This window comes from Diceros bicornis, chromosome 26 (assembly GCF_020826845.1).
Source record: "Diceros bicornis minor isolate mBicDic1 chromosome 26, mDicBic1.mat.cur, whole genome shotgun sequence".
Taxonomy (NCBI): Eukaryota; Metazoa; Chordata; class Mammalia; order Perissodactyla; family Rhinocerotidae; genus Diceros; species Diceros bicornis.
The window spans coordinates 31,865,120-31,883,765 of record NC_080765.1 but is presented as its reverse complement, the minus strand read 5'-3'; the positions used below and the strand labels follow the sequence as shown (position 1 = coordinate 31,883,765).

Genomic DNA, 18,646 nt, shown 5'->3' with positions numbered 1-18,646 from the left:
AACGGTGTGCCCGACAGGACACGGTTAGGCTCAGCTCTATCTATCGTCACCCACAGGGAATGCAGATTTCTAAGGCCAACGTGAGACGCGGACTAATTTGTGTCCAACGGAAACGTGAGGAGGGGATTCTAAAGGACAGAATGAACACAGACGTGTTTGGATTCCAGTGGTAAAACCCCGTGACTGGGGGGGGGGGGATGAGGGAAGGGCCCCGCTCTAACGGCGCCACAGGACACGACAGGACTGCCTTCACGTCAAGGCAAGTGAAGGCCTCTGGGGGCAATGGGTCCTGCAGCGCAGTCCTGATGTTCACTCTTCACTCCTTCGGTGTCCGTGCCCATTTCCTACTGCAAATAGGCCATCTCTGATCGCTCAGACTGTTCTGACCTAGGCTACCACTGCGGGGGTCCTGGAGAGTACACTGACCCACAGAGAGTGGATCCTGAGGAACCGTGACGTCTGCTGCATCCATGAACATTCGACATCGCACAAAGCACCCAACATGAAGTTGGAGGGACGGCCTCTCACGTTCCTCTCCCGTGAGGATGACGGCAGACGTTCCCAACAGGCTCCTCAGCAAACCCACACCAGGAACGGAGCAAAGGAACCACAACAACCACAAGCCCACGTCAAGCAGTTCGGGAAGGAGTCGGCTGTGCCGGGAGACTTCAGTGTGGGCTTCAGTGTCGCCCTCCGAGTGTTACTTGCAGAAACACACCGTGAGAGCCCTGCAGTCCTCGGCCCCGAAGCACCGAAGGCTTCTGGAGGTGCCACCAAAGATGAGAGCTGAGTGTGGAGAAGCCCGAAGGCTCCTGGGGAAGACTGTGCTTTCGGAGAAGGAAATGACACAGCACATGCGCCACGGAACACACAAACCGGAGACCAGGCCCGGAGAGGCTGCTGCACACACACGTCAACGTTTCCAGAAACAGCTACGGGTGAAAATGACCACAGCGCTTACCTGGCCCTGGTCCTCCCGCTCCGCGGGGCAGGAGGAGCTGCCGTTGCTCCCTGGAGCCGCGGGGCCAGGTCCCGGATCTGAGAAAGGCCAGAGAGGAGGGACGAGGTTTAGTCCCGCTTGCACAGACTGTGAGGAAGGAAAACGGACCCTCCGCGCCTTCCTCCAGAAAGAGTCTGAGGCGCTTTCCCACCCTCAGGGCCCTCGCCGGCGGCAGAGGGCTCCCCACACGCCTCAGGTGACCCCGGAGGATGAGGGGGAGACGCGTCCCCTGACCCTTGAGGAAGACACCGCAGGGCCCGCTTCAGGAATTTTCATGACTCCTCAGCTCAGGGCTCAGCCAGCTGGCAAGAAGGTTAGGGGTGCGCCTCCACCCCCACAGAGCCCGCCACGTGGTCTCTGGCCAACGCGCATCTGCAGAACCGCTCTTTCTGCCTCGCTGGAGGCAGCCTCTTCCCTTGTCCACAAGACACACCTGCTGCCCGGCTCAGGATGGAGACACGACACAGCCCAGGGGACGTACGTCCCCAGAAACTCGAGGAACCTTACAAAGTCCTCAGCCAGGTTGACCCACGCACTGCCAAGCCCTCAGTAACATCTCTCCATTTAACCCAACAGATCCATAGGAAGAAAGATGAAGATGCTTTCCTGTACCAGTCAACTCATCCTCTTCAGATGACCTTACCGAGTGGGGGAGGTGGAGGCGACGCGCCGGGCCTCACAGGCCGCCACTGCGGAGCGGGGAGAGGTGGCCCTGAGCCCCAGGGCATGCCCGATGGTCCCGCCCTGGGAGGAGGCCCTCCTGCTTCCACGCTGACCTGCGGAACACAAGGTTAAAGGTAGGTGGATGTGGCAGACCCGAAGCACCAACACCAACAGAAGCTGAAACCCCCTGAAGCAGGGGCAGCGCCCGGCACCCTCCCCGCCCCAGGTGCCAAGAGAGCAGCATCCGTGCCAGACCGCTCTACCCCTCCCGCTGGGGCCGGCCCAGCTTGGGGAGGAACAAACACCACGGGGATGAACCACTGTCACCACACGTCACCGCCCGTGTCGGCGAAAGCACAAGAGCAAGGGGTCCTGTCCTAGAGGACCGGAGGAGGCAACACCAGACTGAGAAAGGAGCCGATTCCAGGCAGACCGGCATCTCGGTCCAGGACCGGCCTCCACCCTCCTCACCACCCCCAGCACCACAGAAGCTTGTTGGCTCTCTATTCAGAAGAGAGCGCCCGAGAGGGATGGAAAAGCCCACTCCCCACCTCTGGAAGCCGAGCTGCTCCTGGGGAAAAGCTCTGCCTGCAGGCCCCTGCCCTGCCCGTCCCCCGCCTCAGCTTCCCTACACGACAAAGGGGTCTTCTCCTCCGCTCGGGGTCTGCCCACGGGCACCAGGACCTCTGTGGCGCTGGGCACCCCCGGGGGCCTGCGTTTTCTGTGGGGAACGGTGTGCCCGACAGGACTCGGTTAGGCTCAGCTCTATCTATCGTCACCCACAGCGAATGCAGATTTCTAAGGCCACCGTGAGACGCGGACTAATTTGTGTCCAACGGAAACGTGAGGAGGGGATTCTAAAGGACAGAATGAACACAGACGTGTTTGGATTCCAGTGGTAAAACCCCGTGACGGGGGGGGGGGGATGAGGGAAAGGCCCCGCTCTAACGGCGCCACAGGACACGACAGGACTGCCTTCACGTCAAGGCAAGTGAAGGCCTCTGGGGGCAATGGGTCCTGCAGCGCAGTCCTGATGTTCACTCTTCACTCCTTCGGTGTCCGTGCCCATTTCCTACTGCAAATAGGCCATCTCTGATCACTCACACTATTCTGACCTAGGCTACCACTGCGGGGGTCCTGGAGAGTACACTGACCCACAGAGAGTGGATCCTGAGGAACCGTGACGTCTGCTGGATCCAAGAACATTCGACATCGCACAAAGCACCCAACATGAAGTTGGAGGGACGGCCTCTCACGTTCCTCTCCCGTGAGGATGACGGCAGACGTTCCCAACAGGCTCCTCAGCAAACCCACACCAGGAACGGAGCAAAGGAACCACAACAACCACAAGCCCACGTCAAGCAGTTCGGGAAGGAGTCGGCTGTGCCGGGAGACTTCAGTGTGGGCTTCAGTGTCGCCCTCCGAGTGTTACTTGCAGAAACACACCGTGAGAGCCCTGCAGTCCTCGGCCCCGAAGCACCGAAGGCTTCTGGAGGCGCCACCAAAGATGAGAGCTGAGTGTGGAGAAGCCCGAAGGCTCCTGGGGAAGACTGTGCTTTCGGAGAAGGAAATGACACAGCACATGCGCCACGGAACACACAAACCGGAGACCAGGCCCGGAGAGGCTGCTGCACACACACGTCAACGTTTCCAGAAACAGTTACGGGTGAAAACGACCACAGCGCTTACCTGGCCCTGGTCCTCCCGCTCCGCGGGGCAGGAGGAGCTGCCGTTGCTCCCTGGAGCCGCGGGGCCAGGTCCCGGATCTGAGAAAGGCCAGAGAGGAGGGACGAGGCTTAGTCCCGCTTGCACAGACTGTGAGGAAGGAAAACGGACCCTCCGCGCCTTCCTCCAGAAAGAGTCTGAGGCGCTTTCCCACCCTCAGGGCCGTCACCGCCGGCAGAGGGCTCCCCACACGCCTCAGGTGACCCCGGAGGATGAGGGGGAGACGCGTCCCCTGACCCTTGAGGAAGACACCGCAGGGCCCGCTTCAGGAATTTTCATGACTCCTCAGCTCAGGGCTCAGCCAGCTGGCAAGAAGGTTAGGGGTGCGCCTCCACCCCCACAGAGCCCGCCACGTGGTCTCTGGCCAACGCGCATCTGCAGAACCGCTCTTTCTGCCTCGCTGGAGGCAGCCTCTTCCCTTGTCCACAAGACACACCTGCTGCCCGGCTCAGGATGGAGACACGACACAGCCCAGGGGACGTACGTCCCCAGAAACTCGAGGAACCTTACAAAGTCCTCAGCCAGGTTGACCCACGCACTGCCAAGCCCTCAGTAACATCTCTCCATTTAACCCAACAGATCCATAGGAAGAAAGATGAAGATGCTTTCCTATACCAGTCAACTCATCCTCTTCAGATGACCTTACCGAGTGGGGGAGGTGGAGGCGATGCGCCGGGCCTCACAGGCCGCCACTGTGGAGCGGGGAGAGGTGGCCCTGAGCCCCAGGGCATGCCCGATGGTCCCGCCCTGGGAGGAGGCCCTCCTGCTTCCACGCTGACCTGCGGAACACAAGGTTAAAGGTAGGTGGATGTCACAGTTACAAACACCATCAGGATCTAATGCTGGAACCCAGTGATGCAGGACTGTATTTTGTAGTTTCGGAAAACAATGTTAATGTACTTCGCCGTACAGGAAGGGTTGTTTATTTAAAATGTTTGACATCTTTCATTTTATTTTTTGTGTATTTCACCTCAAGTATTATATATGAAGGCGTTTTTTTCAGTTCTGTGATTGAATTAAATAATGCGAGTAACTTTTTAGTGGCTCTTTCTCAATATTAAGGTGATACATTTCCTCTTGCACCCTCTTCTGATTTCACTGTCACATCATTTACACAAGCGTCCTTAAGGGATATTTCACCCTAAAGCAAAACATTCTCATTAATGACTTAATTTCCAATAAGAAAATTTATAAATACATGTCATCATTTTAATCTTTTATATATGTAATTTTGGTCCTCATGAAGGCTAATTTGTACAGTGGAAATTCTCTAGCCAATGTAGGTAGTCTATCTCTGAAATTGCTGAGTGGGTGATTAAATAACATCTTTCATGTTCTCTGTAGACTTTTCTTTTTCCAATATCTTCACATAGGTTTGTTACAAAACATGTATGTAAATGTCAACAGAAACAGTGGGAGATATGATAAAATGAGGTAACATCAACCAAACATATCTCATAGCTACCCCTATATTTCACATGAGCGTATTTGATCCAGCTTGGGCCCAGGAAAAATGTCAAGCACATGAAGAAAGATTCCAATCTACCACCCATAATTTGAAGGATGTCATTCAAACAATCGTTAGCCTTTTCCAGTGTCTTGATGTTATTCTTCAACAAAATACATTGAATCAGTAATAATTACTCATTACTTTACTTCTGTTTTTGGAATGTAATGCAGGCAAAGAAGGAATTTTTACTTGAAATTTAAGTATTTCAGCTGCAATAATTTTATTTTGCTGCTTCGTTTCTTTAATATTTTTCTTTAATCCATTCATCTATACTAATACATGAGAGAAATCTCAATTCAAAAATATTAATTACAGTGCTAGACAAACATCTTCTAGTGTGTGAGTCTTCACACAAAGAAAGCAGTGCTTTACTTTTATGAATCTTGCTTTGAATTTGGACTGTTTATAGAACATATGAAATAGGACAATAGGATGAAAGAAGAGAGAGCAAAATAACTGAACTATCAGAGGTGGAAGTAATTGAATGTGAAATCATGAAAAATAATTGAAAGGAAATGATACCTTCTGTTCCAAAATATATATTTTTTCTCCAAGTTCTCTATTTTGTTTTCTCATTGTCTCGATGTCTTCCTTTATTTGTTGTATATCAACTAAAAGGAGATAAAATGATTTCTAAGATTATTAGGCAAACCCAGTAAAACTGAATTATCCCAGTGTATTAGCAGCAGAGATGCATTATCTGGCACTAGGCGTGTAACCATTGTGCCTGAAGAAAGCAAATTTTAGTTAGCGGTATTTTAAATCTAAGAAAATCTTATTTCAATGACATGCCTATTTAAAATTTTTTCAAAGATGGAGAAACACAATAAAATGTCTTCTCTTAATTTCTCTCCCATCTTTAAGCACCAATCTTATAAAATTCAATCACTTCAAATAGTTAAGCCATCACCAGAGGTGAAACATAAAAATCAAGCATCCTATCAACTTATACTTCTCTCTTCCAACTATTAAGGTAAATAAATATGTCCCTGCAAAAAGCAAAAAAAAAAAAAAAACCTTATTTCCTCCAAGGTCGCCCCACTTTCATTCTCTATTTGCCATTCCACAGAAGAGAAGTTCAAAATGTCGACTGATTGGCTACTCAAAGGCCTCCAAGGTCTTCCTGCTGCCCGGTAGATTGCGTTCATGAGAACCAGGGTGGTTGGCTCCTGACAACAAGGTCTTTAGAATCAAACACACTTGGGTATGATCTGGGCTTTACCACCTAGCCACCAGAGGACCTGGATAACTCACAAGCCCTGTAAGACAAGCTTCATCAGCCCCAAGATGAGAATGTTACCATCCACCATGACATGAATACAGCACACATAAAACACCCAGTAACAGGTAGAAGACACATGGAAAGCTCCAGAACACAGCCCATAATTCCACACTCCTCTCAGAGGCATTGAATTCTCTCACCTGACCACAAAGTGCAAACTTATCTTCTATTTGCCCAACGTGAGAGCTCCGATACCCTGATCTCTCTTCTCACCACAACCACTGCTGCATTCATTCACTGTGACAAACACCAGCAGTTGAGGGCCTACTATGTGCCAGGCAGCCACCCTGGCTCTCAACACACAGAACCACGTAATCATCACAGTCTAGGAAGCCCATACAGAATGTCTTATCCCTATTTTACATCAGGTTCATTTCCACTCATTCTCTACTGGCAAGAGTGGCTCCCTCCACTTCACACTCATAACCCATGGTCATGACACACACTTTGCCTGGCAATATCTGGGTTCTTCTCTAAGCTGTAAACTTCTTGATAGTCTTCAATAGTGTTTTCTCATCTTTACATTTCACCAAGAGCCAGATCATGTCAACATACTCACTCCAAACTGCAGCGTCATACCATCACTTGTTTCCTAAACCTTTCTATGCAAAATTAAACTCGTCCCATTGTCCCTACTCCCGTGATCTGTTCCTCCTTCTGTTCTCTTATCTCAGTAGCTGGCAACTCCCTCTACATTGTCATTTAGACTCCAACTTCGGAAGAGTAAAATTTTCAAGTATTAAAAAGTCAATTAGACATCAGAAGCCACTGTATTTACTCCCAATTGAATTAAAACCCACATCAAACACCCATACTGAGAAAATATTACAAAGAAAACTAAAACCTAAGATCTTACCTTGATATACTCCAGACTTTATCTAGGAGAGGAAGAAACAAAATTAAATTTGATGTCAAAACATATTATTAGTAAAAACCTATAGTTCCTGATAAAATATAAAAACAATAGTCAAATGAAATTATAAAAATCATTTTTTCAGTGTAATGATTCATAGGATTAAAAATAAGAAAAAAAATAGAATTTCCTATTTAAGTCATGATACTTCACAAACCATCTCTGATAAAGACCACAAAGGTAAAAACTTATTTTTGACCAAAAGATTTATTTACCTTCTGTTAAATGAACACCAATCACTTCATTTTCATAATGAATGTGGCAGGCATTTTTATAAATACACTAATGCATTATTTATTTGATTTTTTTGGGTCAATTCCAATATCCACACTGAAGTCCAGAACCTGGGATTGTTTTAAAAGCCTCAAAAAAATTACAAAAAGAAAAGGCAAAATTTTTGTACTAAGATATGCCTCTTTCACTCACTAGAAAGCTTTTCTGAAATCTTACACAGATTCGGCTGTTTGCTGAATTGATAAACAATTACAACACATCAGGTCCTATGATTTTTCTATACCACTAAAAACAGAGGGTCATTAAATGAGAAAGAGAATGGGAGATGGCTAGAGAAAACACACAAGCAACAACAGAAATGACAGCTAACATTTGAAGAAAGGGCAAAAAGTGCTTCCCAGATCCAAGTCACCCCCGGTGGAATTATAGCTCAATAAAATCCAGGCAGGGCCCCATTTTAATACCATGGAAAGATTCATTTTCTTGACCCCTAAAACATATTTCCCCATTCAAAAGTTTTAAATGATGATCAGATGCTGAGGACAGTCCACAAAACTTGCCAAGACACTGGAATATTATTACAGTATCAAAAGTCAGGCATAATAATGTTGTTATAGGAAAATGCATCCATGGAAGGCAAATGGAAAATCATGGATAGTCCTCTAACTTCACACGATGCTCAGGAGACAGCGAGCTTCTCTGCCCCTTGCCTCTACCCAATCCCAGAGGCAGGGGCAAGTGGGACGAGAGATGGGCTCACAAAATACTTAATATGTACATTTTCTTTTTTAAAGGTCAGGGTTTATAAACTGTAGTTTTCTCATTGAGAACATATTGTTGTCTTACTCACTGAGTTCTTTTTAGAGTATTTTACAAAGTTAACTTCCATTTCAAAACATTGATTTGTGTTCAAGTTAGTGATATAAAGGAAACAAATAAAAGAGCTGGACTCCTGGATTCAGATCCAGCTTGTAAGGAGTTTGGAAGTTGTCACTCTTGTCCACGTAACAAGGAAAAAGCTGAACGAACGAACTGAAAATCAAAAACTCTTCATAGATCTATCAGAGAACTGATGGCGCAGGGCCAACTGTTGCCTGCAGAATCTGAGAAACTGACTGGCAGTACAGACAATCACCACTTATTGGTGCAGAAGCCCAAGCTTAGAAATCTCCATGGGAACCAGAACACCATGGTAGGAAAACTTATACTGTAATTGATGAATTCCTGGATGCTCAGTGTGGACAAGAAAGACATTTCAAAATGCCATGGTGCCCAGTGTTAAGGACCTCCCATATATGTGTGAATTTTACCTTCAGGGATCCAATAGGTTCCCACAGTAATTATTAAATAAAAATACCCTCATGCTATTGGTAGGGAGAGGGGAGAAATAGCCACTTAGAAATAAACTCATAGTATTCTGTTCTTCTTAAAAAGGCTCGCCTGCAAGAGAAACTACTTTAGCAGAGCCTAAGTGGCGTTTTTCCAAAGACTACGTGACCTAGGTGAAGGGAGATACTGGACTCCAGTGTTCTCTCTTCTTCCTGTCTCACCTAACAGTAAACTCAGCCTAACCCCCAGACAGATAAATATAAATCCTCACACTAAAGACCTATTTATCTCAGTTGTTCCTTTAAACCAGCACACAACATCCAGTGTTCAACAAAACCTTACAAGGCAGACTAAAAGAAAAAAAACACACAGTTTGAACACAGAGAACAAGCATTAGAATTACATTCAGTATGGCAGAGTTGATGGAATTATCAGACTAAGAATTGAAAACTGCAATGATTAATATGCTAATGGCTCTAAGGAAACAAATGAACAACATGCAAGAAGAGATGGTGAATGTACACAGAGAGATGAAAACTCTAAGAATCCAAAGGAAATTCTAGAAATCAAAAACACCATAACAGAAATGAGGAATGCCTTTGATGCATTCATTAACAGACTTGACATAGCCAAGGAAAGAATCAATGAGCTTGAAGAAATGTCAGTAGAAACTTCCAAAACATAAATGCAAAGAAAAAAACTAAAAATACAGCACGTAAAATTCAAGACCAGTGGGACAATTACAAAGAATGTAACATATACATAATGGGAATATCAGGAGAAGAAAGGAAAGGAAGAAATATTTGAAGCAATAATGACTGAGAATATCCCAAAATTAATGATAGTCACCAAACCATAGATTCAGGAAGCTCAAAGAATTCCAAACAGAATAAATTTAAAAAAAAATCTACATCTAGACATATACTATTCAAACTACAGATAATCAAAGACAAAGAAGAAATTTTGGAAGAAGCTGCGGGCAGAAGAGCAGGGAAATATAAAACTTTACCCACAGAGGGACAAGGATGAGAAATACATCAGACTTCTCTTCAGAAAGCATGCAATCAACAAGAAAGTGAAATGAAATCTTTAAAGTGTTACAAGAAAAGAAGCAACAACCTAGATTTCCATCACCAGTGAAATTATCCTTCAAAACAACATCACAGAGTAAGGAAAATTATGAGGGATAATGAGGGGCATAACTTTAATGGTAAAGAGGTCAATTCTCCAAGAAGACATAAAATATCTAATGTGTATGTATTAACAACAGAGTGTCAAAACACATGAGGAAAAACTGATAGAATTGCTGGGAGAAATAGAGGAATCCATCATTACAGCTGGAGACTTCAAAAACCTCTGTCATTCATTGACAGATCCAGCTTACAGAAATTCAATCAGAATACAGTTAAACTGAACAGCATCATCAATCAACTGGATCTACTGACATCTGGAGAAGATTTCATCCAACAGCAGACTACTCATTCTTCTCAAGCTCACATAGAACATTCACTTAGATACACATATTCAGGGCCATAAAATACATCTTGACACATTTCAAGTAATAGAAATCATAGAAACTATGTTCTCAGACAACAATGGATTTAAACTAGAAATCAATAATAGAAAGATAGCTGGAAAACTACAAAAAATTTGGAGACTAAACAACACACTTCTAAAGAATACATGGGTCAAAGAAGACATCTCAACAGAAATTTTAAAATAATTCAATCTAAATGATAATGAAAATAGGACTTATTAAAATTTGTGGGATGCAGTGGAAGCAGTACTTAGTGGGAAATGTGTAGTACTGAATTCAAATAAAAGGTTCAGTGACTTTCAAAATTCCTACTTATTTATGATTAAAAGTATACCCATAAGGTACTTTAGTATACTCACAGCAAGGACAGATCTCCAGAGGAAAACAGCATATGCTGAAATTCTCAGGGAAGCCGTAACAACTGTCAACTTCCACAGAATTCCAAAATCACCAGGCCCAAGACGGAAACAGTCAGGCAGAATATGGACTAGCTGAAATAATATTGGAGATAATCAGAAACCTCAAAGACATTTACAATATATCTGTCACAAAGAGTCATCTTTAGAAACCCTAAACAAGCCTCCAGGAGGTAACCACACCCCTCAAATATCTCCTCATGGAGGAGAGGGAGGACAGATGGATCAAAAAGGAGCAGGGGGAAACTTCCAGGAGTGATGAGTGTGTTTGCTATCTTAATGTGGTGATGGTTTCATTGCTGCATACATAAGTCAAATATCAACAAATTGTATTCATTAAAAATGTGCTGTTATTATACATAAATTATACCACACTTAAGCAGTATGTGACACACAAACTGTTAGAGCTTTATTTTGCTGACAAACACGTTGCAAATGTTTTTTTTTTAAATAGTTAACAGAACATAGAATATATGAGCCAACTTATAATGGAAAAATAAGTAAATACAAACTTATAGTGGATAGGAAACCTAGGTCTTCTATTGTATATTCATGAAGTAGCTGGAAAATTTCTTTGGGACATCTCCAAAAATATGTCAAGATGTATAGAAAAATGGGAAAAATAACAATCAAAAATGCGTGTTAAAGATACAAATCAGAATAATATATGGAGAGATGTTTATAGACATGCACGTAACTGAGAGAGATGGGCAGCTGTTATTATAATAATACTGGGATTATTATTCCAAGAAAAATTAATTCCAGATTATTGTTTAGCCCAAGTTTCTTTCAGTGTTTTCTTTCAGTGTTCACTTTGATTCTGAACCAGAGCACACAATGTCAGATTTCTGAAGTACATAAAGATTTGCCTAATAGTATGATCTTGTATCATGATTAACACTATGAGAATTGAGGTTAGTTGAAAACACAATTTCAAATAGCCAATAAAAAGAATTCACATTCATATTTCATAGTATTGAACCTAAATCAATCAATAGCAACCATGAAAATTAATTTGTAAAAGAATACAAAATTTCTAGAATGTATGTTCACCAAAACAAAAAGCAACCATATCGTTTTACAAAAACTAGATTTATAAGTACTTTAGAAGAAAATAAACTCACAGGGTAACTCATACTAATCTACATACCAAGTTTCAGTTTTGTGCAAATAAAACTTCCCTAGAAAGTAGCCTCTGAAATCTATAAAATTTTCATCTTCAGCCCTCACAGCTGGGGTCAGTAAAATATGTGCTCACGGGAAACATACGCTGTCTTTGAGTCACCACTGTCTGAGAGAAAGCAGTAGCTCAGCACAATGGTTAAACATGTGGATCAAATGCACAAAAAAGAAAAACACCATCTTGTCACTACCTGGTTAAGCATCCCCAGTCATGGGCACTCTTGTTACATTTGGCAACTGTCAGGAGCTGATGTCAGTAGTTCACTCCTACCTAGATTAGATCCAGTGGGGCCAAAAAGCAGAGGTTCTGATACTCAATGACCATGAGCAAGGGTGGATGTGGGAAATGCAAAACAAGTGAGTTTATCCAGGTGCTCAAAGATGAGGTAGGGAAAGAGAGCGTAACTCATCTATGAGAACACAGCCTAGGTAGAGGGGGAAAAACTCCAATGAAGACTATCAAGAAATTTCCTCCTTCATAGACTCAAAGGAAACAGAATAGATTCTTCTTTGATTACAGGTATTCATTGGGATGATTCTGCCTCAATGTGAGGGTTGTTCCTGACCACTGGACCTTTCCAGATCCCTAAGAATCTGATGCATGCCAATCAAAACAAATCTACTTATCTCTATGGGGTGTTCTCAGTCCTTCCCTCTCTCTCTTTCCTGGGGGGAGAGGTGGCTTCCAATGACAAAGTGAAACCTTTCACAGTAGGAGTCTGGAGTTTCTTTATATTTGGACAATCCTGAGGACATTAAGGACCCTTTTTGCTTTGCATAAATCAATACTGAACACGAACACTTTACTAAAGAAAGTACAACAACTCGTTCACCTCATGGTCATGTCACTCCTAATGATTTCCCCATTATAAACATCCCAGCAGGATGCAGCCACTTATTTTCTGATGGACTTCTCAGGGCTCCTATCAACCTGGTTGGACACAGAGTCCCTGGGAGCAGCTTCCAAGAGCAGAAAGGAAGGGACGACTCAGAAGTTGCTAAAAGTCAACAAGCCAGAAAGCACAGAGCACAAATGACATTTCCCTTTTTAACAGACTAGCACCAACACCAACGCTTAGACACCACTCTTCCCAGGGCTGCCAGCATTTACGTATATGAATCATGTACTTACAGGAAAACAAACTACACATGAGATGGACCCTACACCTACATAGCTTGAAGCAGGATCTTCACAAGGCTTCCAGGAGCTAGTCTAACTCCCATGACTCCTATTAAATAAGAGTTCTTTATGTTTTTAAAGTGATTTTATTGAGATACATTTCACATATCATACAATTTTCCCATTGAAGACTTACAACTCAATGGCTTTCAGTATATTCACAAATCCTTCCTTCCTGATGCTATAAAGTTACTATTTTCAGGTTTCCATCCTGTCAGCTCCACTGTGTTTGGTCCAAGCAATGCTGACAGGACCCAGAACTTGATGTGGACAGCTGTGGCCAAAACCCATTCAGGCTGGTCAAGAAACCTGCCCTGAAGTCCTTGGTCTTCGGGAAAAACTCAGTTTCCATCAAGGATCATAAGATAAAGCTGTCATTTAACCACAGAAAGGAAGAAACCACTGATGTCTGATGTTTACTCACATTCATGTTAGGGGAACCAGGAGACCCAAGGAGGAGGAGCCAGAAGATGAACGTGCGCACCTCCATGTCCTGGTCCTCTCAGGGGTCCTGAGGTTGCCAGGAAGGTGGTGGGGTGAGAGGGGTAGGGAAGGGGTTGGAGAGGGGTGGGGAGGGAGTTGGGACAGGGGTAGGAATTGGGGGTAGGATTGAGGAGGGGATGTGGCAGGAAAGGGCGTGTTGGGTACCTGGGAGGAGAAGAAGAAGGGGATCAGGGAAAGTACTGGGTCAGATCAAGTCCTAAAAGGGAAGGAGGAGGGTTCAGACAGGTCAGTAGGTCAGTAGGTCAGCGGGACACAAGGAGCAGTGAAGTGGACTCTCAGGAGCAGTTGGAGGGGACGAGGGCTTCGTCTTCCTCCGAGTCTTCTCCTGTCTGGGCGCTGCCTTAGCAACCCCGAAGCTTTATACTCCCTTTTGACCAATCCTCTGCCTTCACCCCTGGTTCATCACAGTGGACACCGTGTGACCTCATTTTTAGAATGCCCCTCCCCCACCCAGTGCCCCACCAGGAGCCATCTCAACGACAGGTCCTCTCTGGAACCTTCACAGACCTTCTGGTTTCTGGTGCTTCCCAACCCAGGCTCCCTGTTCCCCACTTCCGGGCGCTCCCTCTTTCCTTTCTGACTTCCTAAGGTTTCCAATGGCCATTGGCTGAAAAACATATAAAGCAAAGGATGACAAAAGTGAAAGAAGAATCAAATGACAAGTAGAGTGGGAGGTTCTCACACGCCCCTCTCAGCAGCTCATACAATAAGCAGACAGAACATCCGTAAAATGCAGAAGATGTTAACAGCAAATCATCTTAATCATACAGATGTATCCACATATCTATACCTGTATAACTGTTTAGGACATACTAATTTAAGAAGATATGATACATTTACGAAATTAACCCTACTTATTTGGGCTATAAAGCAAATTTTAATATATTTCAGAGGAATGAAATCACACAGAGCACATTTCTGGTAACGTGATTGTCCTAGAGGCCACTTAGAGAAAGCCAACTAGAAATTCTCATATGTTTGAAAATTGAAAAGTACCTTTATAAATAAAATATGACTGTAAGAAGAAATCCCAAAGGAAAGGAGGCTACATTTGAACTGAATGATATGATCATGATAAAATATGTCTTCTTCTGGCCTGGATATTCCACTTTGTGTGACAAGATTGTATGATCTCAAAATCATTCCCAATTAACCAGACATCTTCACACCTGCAACAATGGTGGATATGTCACTTATCCATGTCACCCTGCTACCTGTTAGCATGGGCTTTACATTATGAACCAAACTGGGGAAAATCCAAGCTGACTCTCTCGTCGTTGATCTCCCAGGATCTCCGGAATGTGAGCATTTTAAGAGAGGAAGTTCATCATCTTCTCTCCTGGGTGACCTGGGGACAACGCCCAGAGGCTTGGCAGCACCAGGAGTGATGGGCAGGGAGAGCCAAGCAGGTGGATAGGGGTCCAGAGACCCAGGTGACTGGGACAAACCCCACTCATGATCATCTTTCCTGGGTCCCATCCTGAGCTTCCTAAGGTGCTGTTCTGCATACTGCACACAGTGTTTCCCCAACTCATTCAGGCCCAAGGAGGATTAAAATCACTTCTTTAAATCCCACCACTTTTTATTATTACGCAAATTTACAGCGAACAGGAAACATTCCCTCACTGTTATAATGGAAAACCAATGTCTTCTACCATAAATGTAAAGAAACCGTAAAAAAACAAGCAAAACCAAACAAGGACAACATAACAACAGTGCATACTAAATTCTGTTGAGATGCTGTTGCCTGCCTGAAGAGCCCCAGAGCCAGCCTGTCCTGGTTATACAAGGAGAGACCAGTACAGAAGGGGTGGAAGTCAGACTAGCCCAGAAGTGAATGGGAGAGAGGCCCAGCCTGTCGGGGACTGGGGACTTCCAGGAAGGGTGCCAGGGTCACCCTGATCACGGCTCCAGCAGGGAGGAGGGAAAGAAGGAGAAGTGACAGAGCTTGGGGGCCTGGAACAGGTGAGATCTTTTTCACAGCCGAGGGAGCGCTTGCCCCCCCAAAGCCAGTGTCAGCCTCCCACGCAGGGGAGCCCTTCGTGGCCCCTGGGGCCCGGACCAGGAGCCTTGGGCTCAAAGCTCAGCTGTGCTGCTTCCCAGCTGTGTGACCCTGAGCGGGTTTCCTTCATTAAAATGGGAGTGTCCATGCCTGTGTCCAAAGACTGTTACAAGGACAAGAAGCAGCCACGTGCTGAGCCCCTGAGCACATCAGCAGCATCATCTCCCAGGGGCATCTGTCTTCCCAGAACTGGCACCTTAAAAGGTATGCAGACCTTAAAGGCAATAATGATACAACTGAAGGCCCCTCCTGTTACGGGCCTGTGCTAAGCACTGCACTGTGCAGGCATCATCTTATGGGGTCCTGAGGTCAGTACCATCTCTATCCCCCTCGCACAGATGTGGAGTCAGGTTCAGAGTGGTCAGGGAGAGGGCTGTACCCAGGCTGAGAAAAAGGTCAAAGGGGACTCAGGTCTGGGCAGGGGTGTTGGGAGAGGGGAAGGCTGAGGCCTGGAGATGCCAGAGGGAGAAGGGGCCAGAGAGAAGCTTTGCCCAGGGCCCAGCTTTACTTGGGATCCACCCTGCTCGGAAGATGAGGCCAAAAGTGGCGGCCATGGTCACACCCCAGCTCCTCGACCTGGGACTGGTGGTCAGTCATTGTTGTGCTGATGATAATATTGTCATATAATAGTTCTGCTGATGGCATTATTGTTATTATTGTTATTGTGGGAGAGGGTGCAGCCCACTCTGACACATGGCAGGGTCCTGGGGACGCTCATCTCTCTCCCTCTCTTGACCTCAGGATCTGCTAAGCCCCATGCAATACCCCCACTCAAAGTGCATCCTGTCAGGGTCCCAGTCCCTACCCAGGGCCCTGTCCGCAGAGCCACCCTACCCTGCTCACTCTCTGGTACCTCAACCCAGGCACAGCCTTCCAGCAGGCCACGGCATGGGGCCGATGCCAGCACTCAATCTGGAACCAGGAAAACACCCCCGTCCATGACAGCTTAGGTGGGGCAGGTCGTGCCAAGGTCTATTCATCCTATCTGCCTGCAGTGGCCTCCACTGAGTGCCAGGGCTATTTGTCTTGCAAGCTGGGGTGGGGGGTGAAGGCCTGGGAGTGTGCGTGTGTGCATGTGTGTGTTTGGGTGTGTAAATCTGCATTATGGACCTGTGAGTATGAGTTTCTGTGGCTGTGAATATATTGATTGTGGATGTGAGTTTTCCACTGTATGGCACTGTTTCCCTCTGTGTGTCACTGTATGCATTTGTGTGTCTGTGTCTGTATCTCTGAATGAGTGTATGTTGGTTGTGCAAATCTCTGTGTGTGTCTCTGGGCATGTGTCCCCCTGCTGGAGCATCTGTATGTGTCTGTGTTTTATATCTCTGTGTGCACTGGTTGTGTGTGTGAATTCCCCGCCCCTTTGTGTGTTCCTGATTGTACCTGTGCATGTGTGAGTGTCTGTGTTCTCTCTGTGTGTGTCCAATGTGTGTAGGGCCTGCCCTGTGGGGCTGTCTCATGTGGCCCTGAGTGTGTATGTGTTTGTGTGTGTGTGTGTGTGTGTGTGTGTGTCTGTGTGTTCCCCCCAGGGGCCGTTGCCTGTGTCTGCAGTGTGGGTCTGTGTGTGAGCCTGTCCATGAGGCCTATGCCTGAGTCCCTAGGTGAGGATGGGGGTGATTTTGTGCCTGTGTGTCTCTGTGCTTGTGGTATCTTATTTCTCTGTGAGTGTGTGTGTCAGCGCACCACAAAAATGGGCAGCTGCAGAGGGGATCTCTCCATGGGTGACCCCAGTGGTGGGTGAGAAGGAGACAATATGTGCTTCTCCCACCCCCAGGCTCGGCCCGTTCTGCCCCTGCTTCTCCCAGCCTCTGGTTTTCCCCACAGTGGTCCCATCTCAGGCCCCAAGGACAGAGAGAGTAAAGGATCAGTTCACAGGACCCAAGACCAGGGGGTCAGAGGGACTGTGGATAGCAGGAGGGGGTTATAGAGGTGGGGGAGGGGTGTGTGGGGAGGACACTGGGCCCCTGGGGAAGGGCTAGGGGAGTCCTGGGCCCTGGGAAGAGATGAGTGGGTGTGCTCATGTCGGGGAAAGCTGAGGGGTGAAAGCCTCTGGGTATGAATGAGGGACTGGGTACCTCTGGAGAGGTCTGGAAGAGTCCTGTGGGACTCCTGGATTCCCAGAGAGCAGGTCCCTCACTCACCCATGTGGGATCTAGGAGAGGCTGGTGCCTGGGGCTGCTTGGAGCATCTCTCTGGACCTCTGTGTCCTGGTCATCTACTGGGTGCACAGGGCCACCCAGGAAGCTGGGGCCAGCAGAAAGAATCGGGCCCCAGGCTCTCTCTGATGGGGATTGGAGAGAATTACAGAGGGACTGCATTTAGCACAAGTTCATCCACAGAATGAATGCACAACACAGGCACACCATTGATGTTCATATTCATATTTTATTACCTCCAGCCCCAAACTGAGCACTTATCTGGGCAACCCAGAAGGGTCAGTTCACAGGCCCTGAGGCCACGGGGGATCAGGAGGGCTCTGGATGGCAGGAGGGGGTTATAGAGTGTTGTGTACGAGTGTCTGGGGAACACACTGGACCCCTGGCTAATGCTTGGAAGATTCCTGGGCCCTGGGAAGAGTGAGTGAATGCGGGCCCCTAGGGAGAGCTCTGGAACAGAGCTCCTGGGTCCCTGGGAACAAATGAGGGACTGGGCACCCCTAGAAAGGCCTGGAGGAATCCTGCAGGATTACTGCATCCCCGGAGGGCTGGTCCATCACTCACCTGTGCTGGTCCAAGCTGGGACCTGGAAGCAGCAGCAGCAGTAGCAGAAGCAGCAGCAGCATTATTGGTGAGCACAGAGGCAGTGAATCTATTGGACGGTGGCAGGTGAAGGTTGGTCTGGCAGGCAAATTTAGTCACCAAGCTGGGCTGCCCACTCCTCCTTCCCCTCTCCCCAGATCTCACATTCACCCCGTCCTTGGCCTCACCCTCCAGCAGGGCATGGGCATGCCAAGCAGTGGCAGACACCTGGGGCCATATGGAGTGTCCCTCCTAGGGCTACCATTAAGTATGATGTTAGCTGTAGGTTTTTTCCACATGTCCTTTATCAAGTTGAAGAAGGTCCCTCTACCTAGTTCGCTGAGAGTTTCTTCATCAGAAATGGGCATTAG

At 46.5% G+C, this 18,646-nt stretch overlaps 1 protein-coding gene across 1 annotated transcript in view; it reads right to left on the bottom strand.

Annotated features, from left to right (window-relative positions):
• LOC131422019 (basic proline-rich protein-like) overlaps positions 1–18,319 on the bottom strand; it is a 42,954-nt gene extending 24,635 nt beyond the window's left edge. The window contains exons 1-10 of the mRNA XM_058568875.1: positions 18,258–18,319; positions 17,679–17,781; positions 16,391–16,449; positions 15,854–15,921; positions 4,035–4,167; positions 3,353–3,429; positions 3,020–3,152; positions 2,296–2,384; positions 1,681–1,776; positions 962–1,038 (exon numbers count right to left, since the gene is read on the bottom strand). Of these exons, the coding sequence (XP_058424858.1) occupies positions 962–1,038; positions 1,681–1,776; positions 2,296–2,384; positions 3,020–3,152; positions 3,353–3,429; positions 4,035–4,167; positions 15,854–15,921; positions 16,391–16,449; positions 17,679–17,781; positions 18,258–18,319 (897 nt within the window). The remainder of the gene's footprint in view (positions 1–961; positions 1,039–1,680; positions 1,777–2,295; positions 2,385–3,019; positions 3,153–3,352; positions 3,430–4,034; positions 4,168–15,853; positions 15,922–16,390; positions 16,450–17,678; positions 17,782–18,257) is intronic.
• Positions 18,320–18,646: the final 327 nt, after the last annotated feature.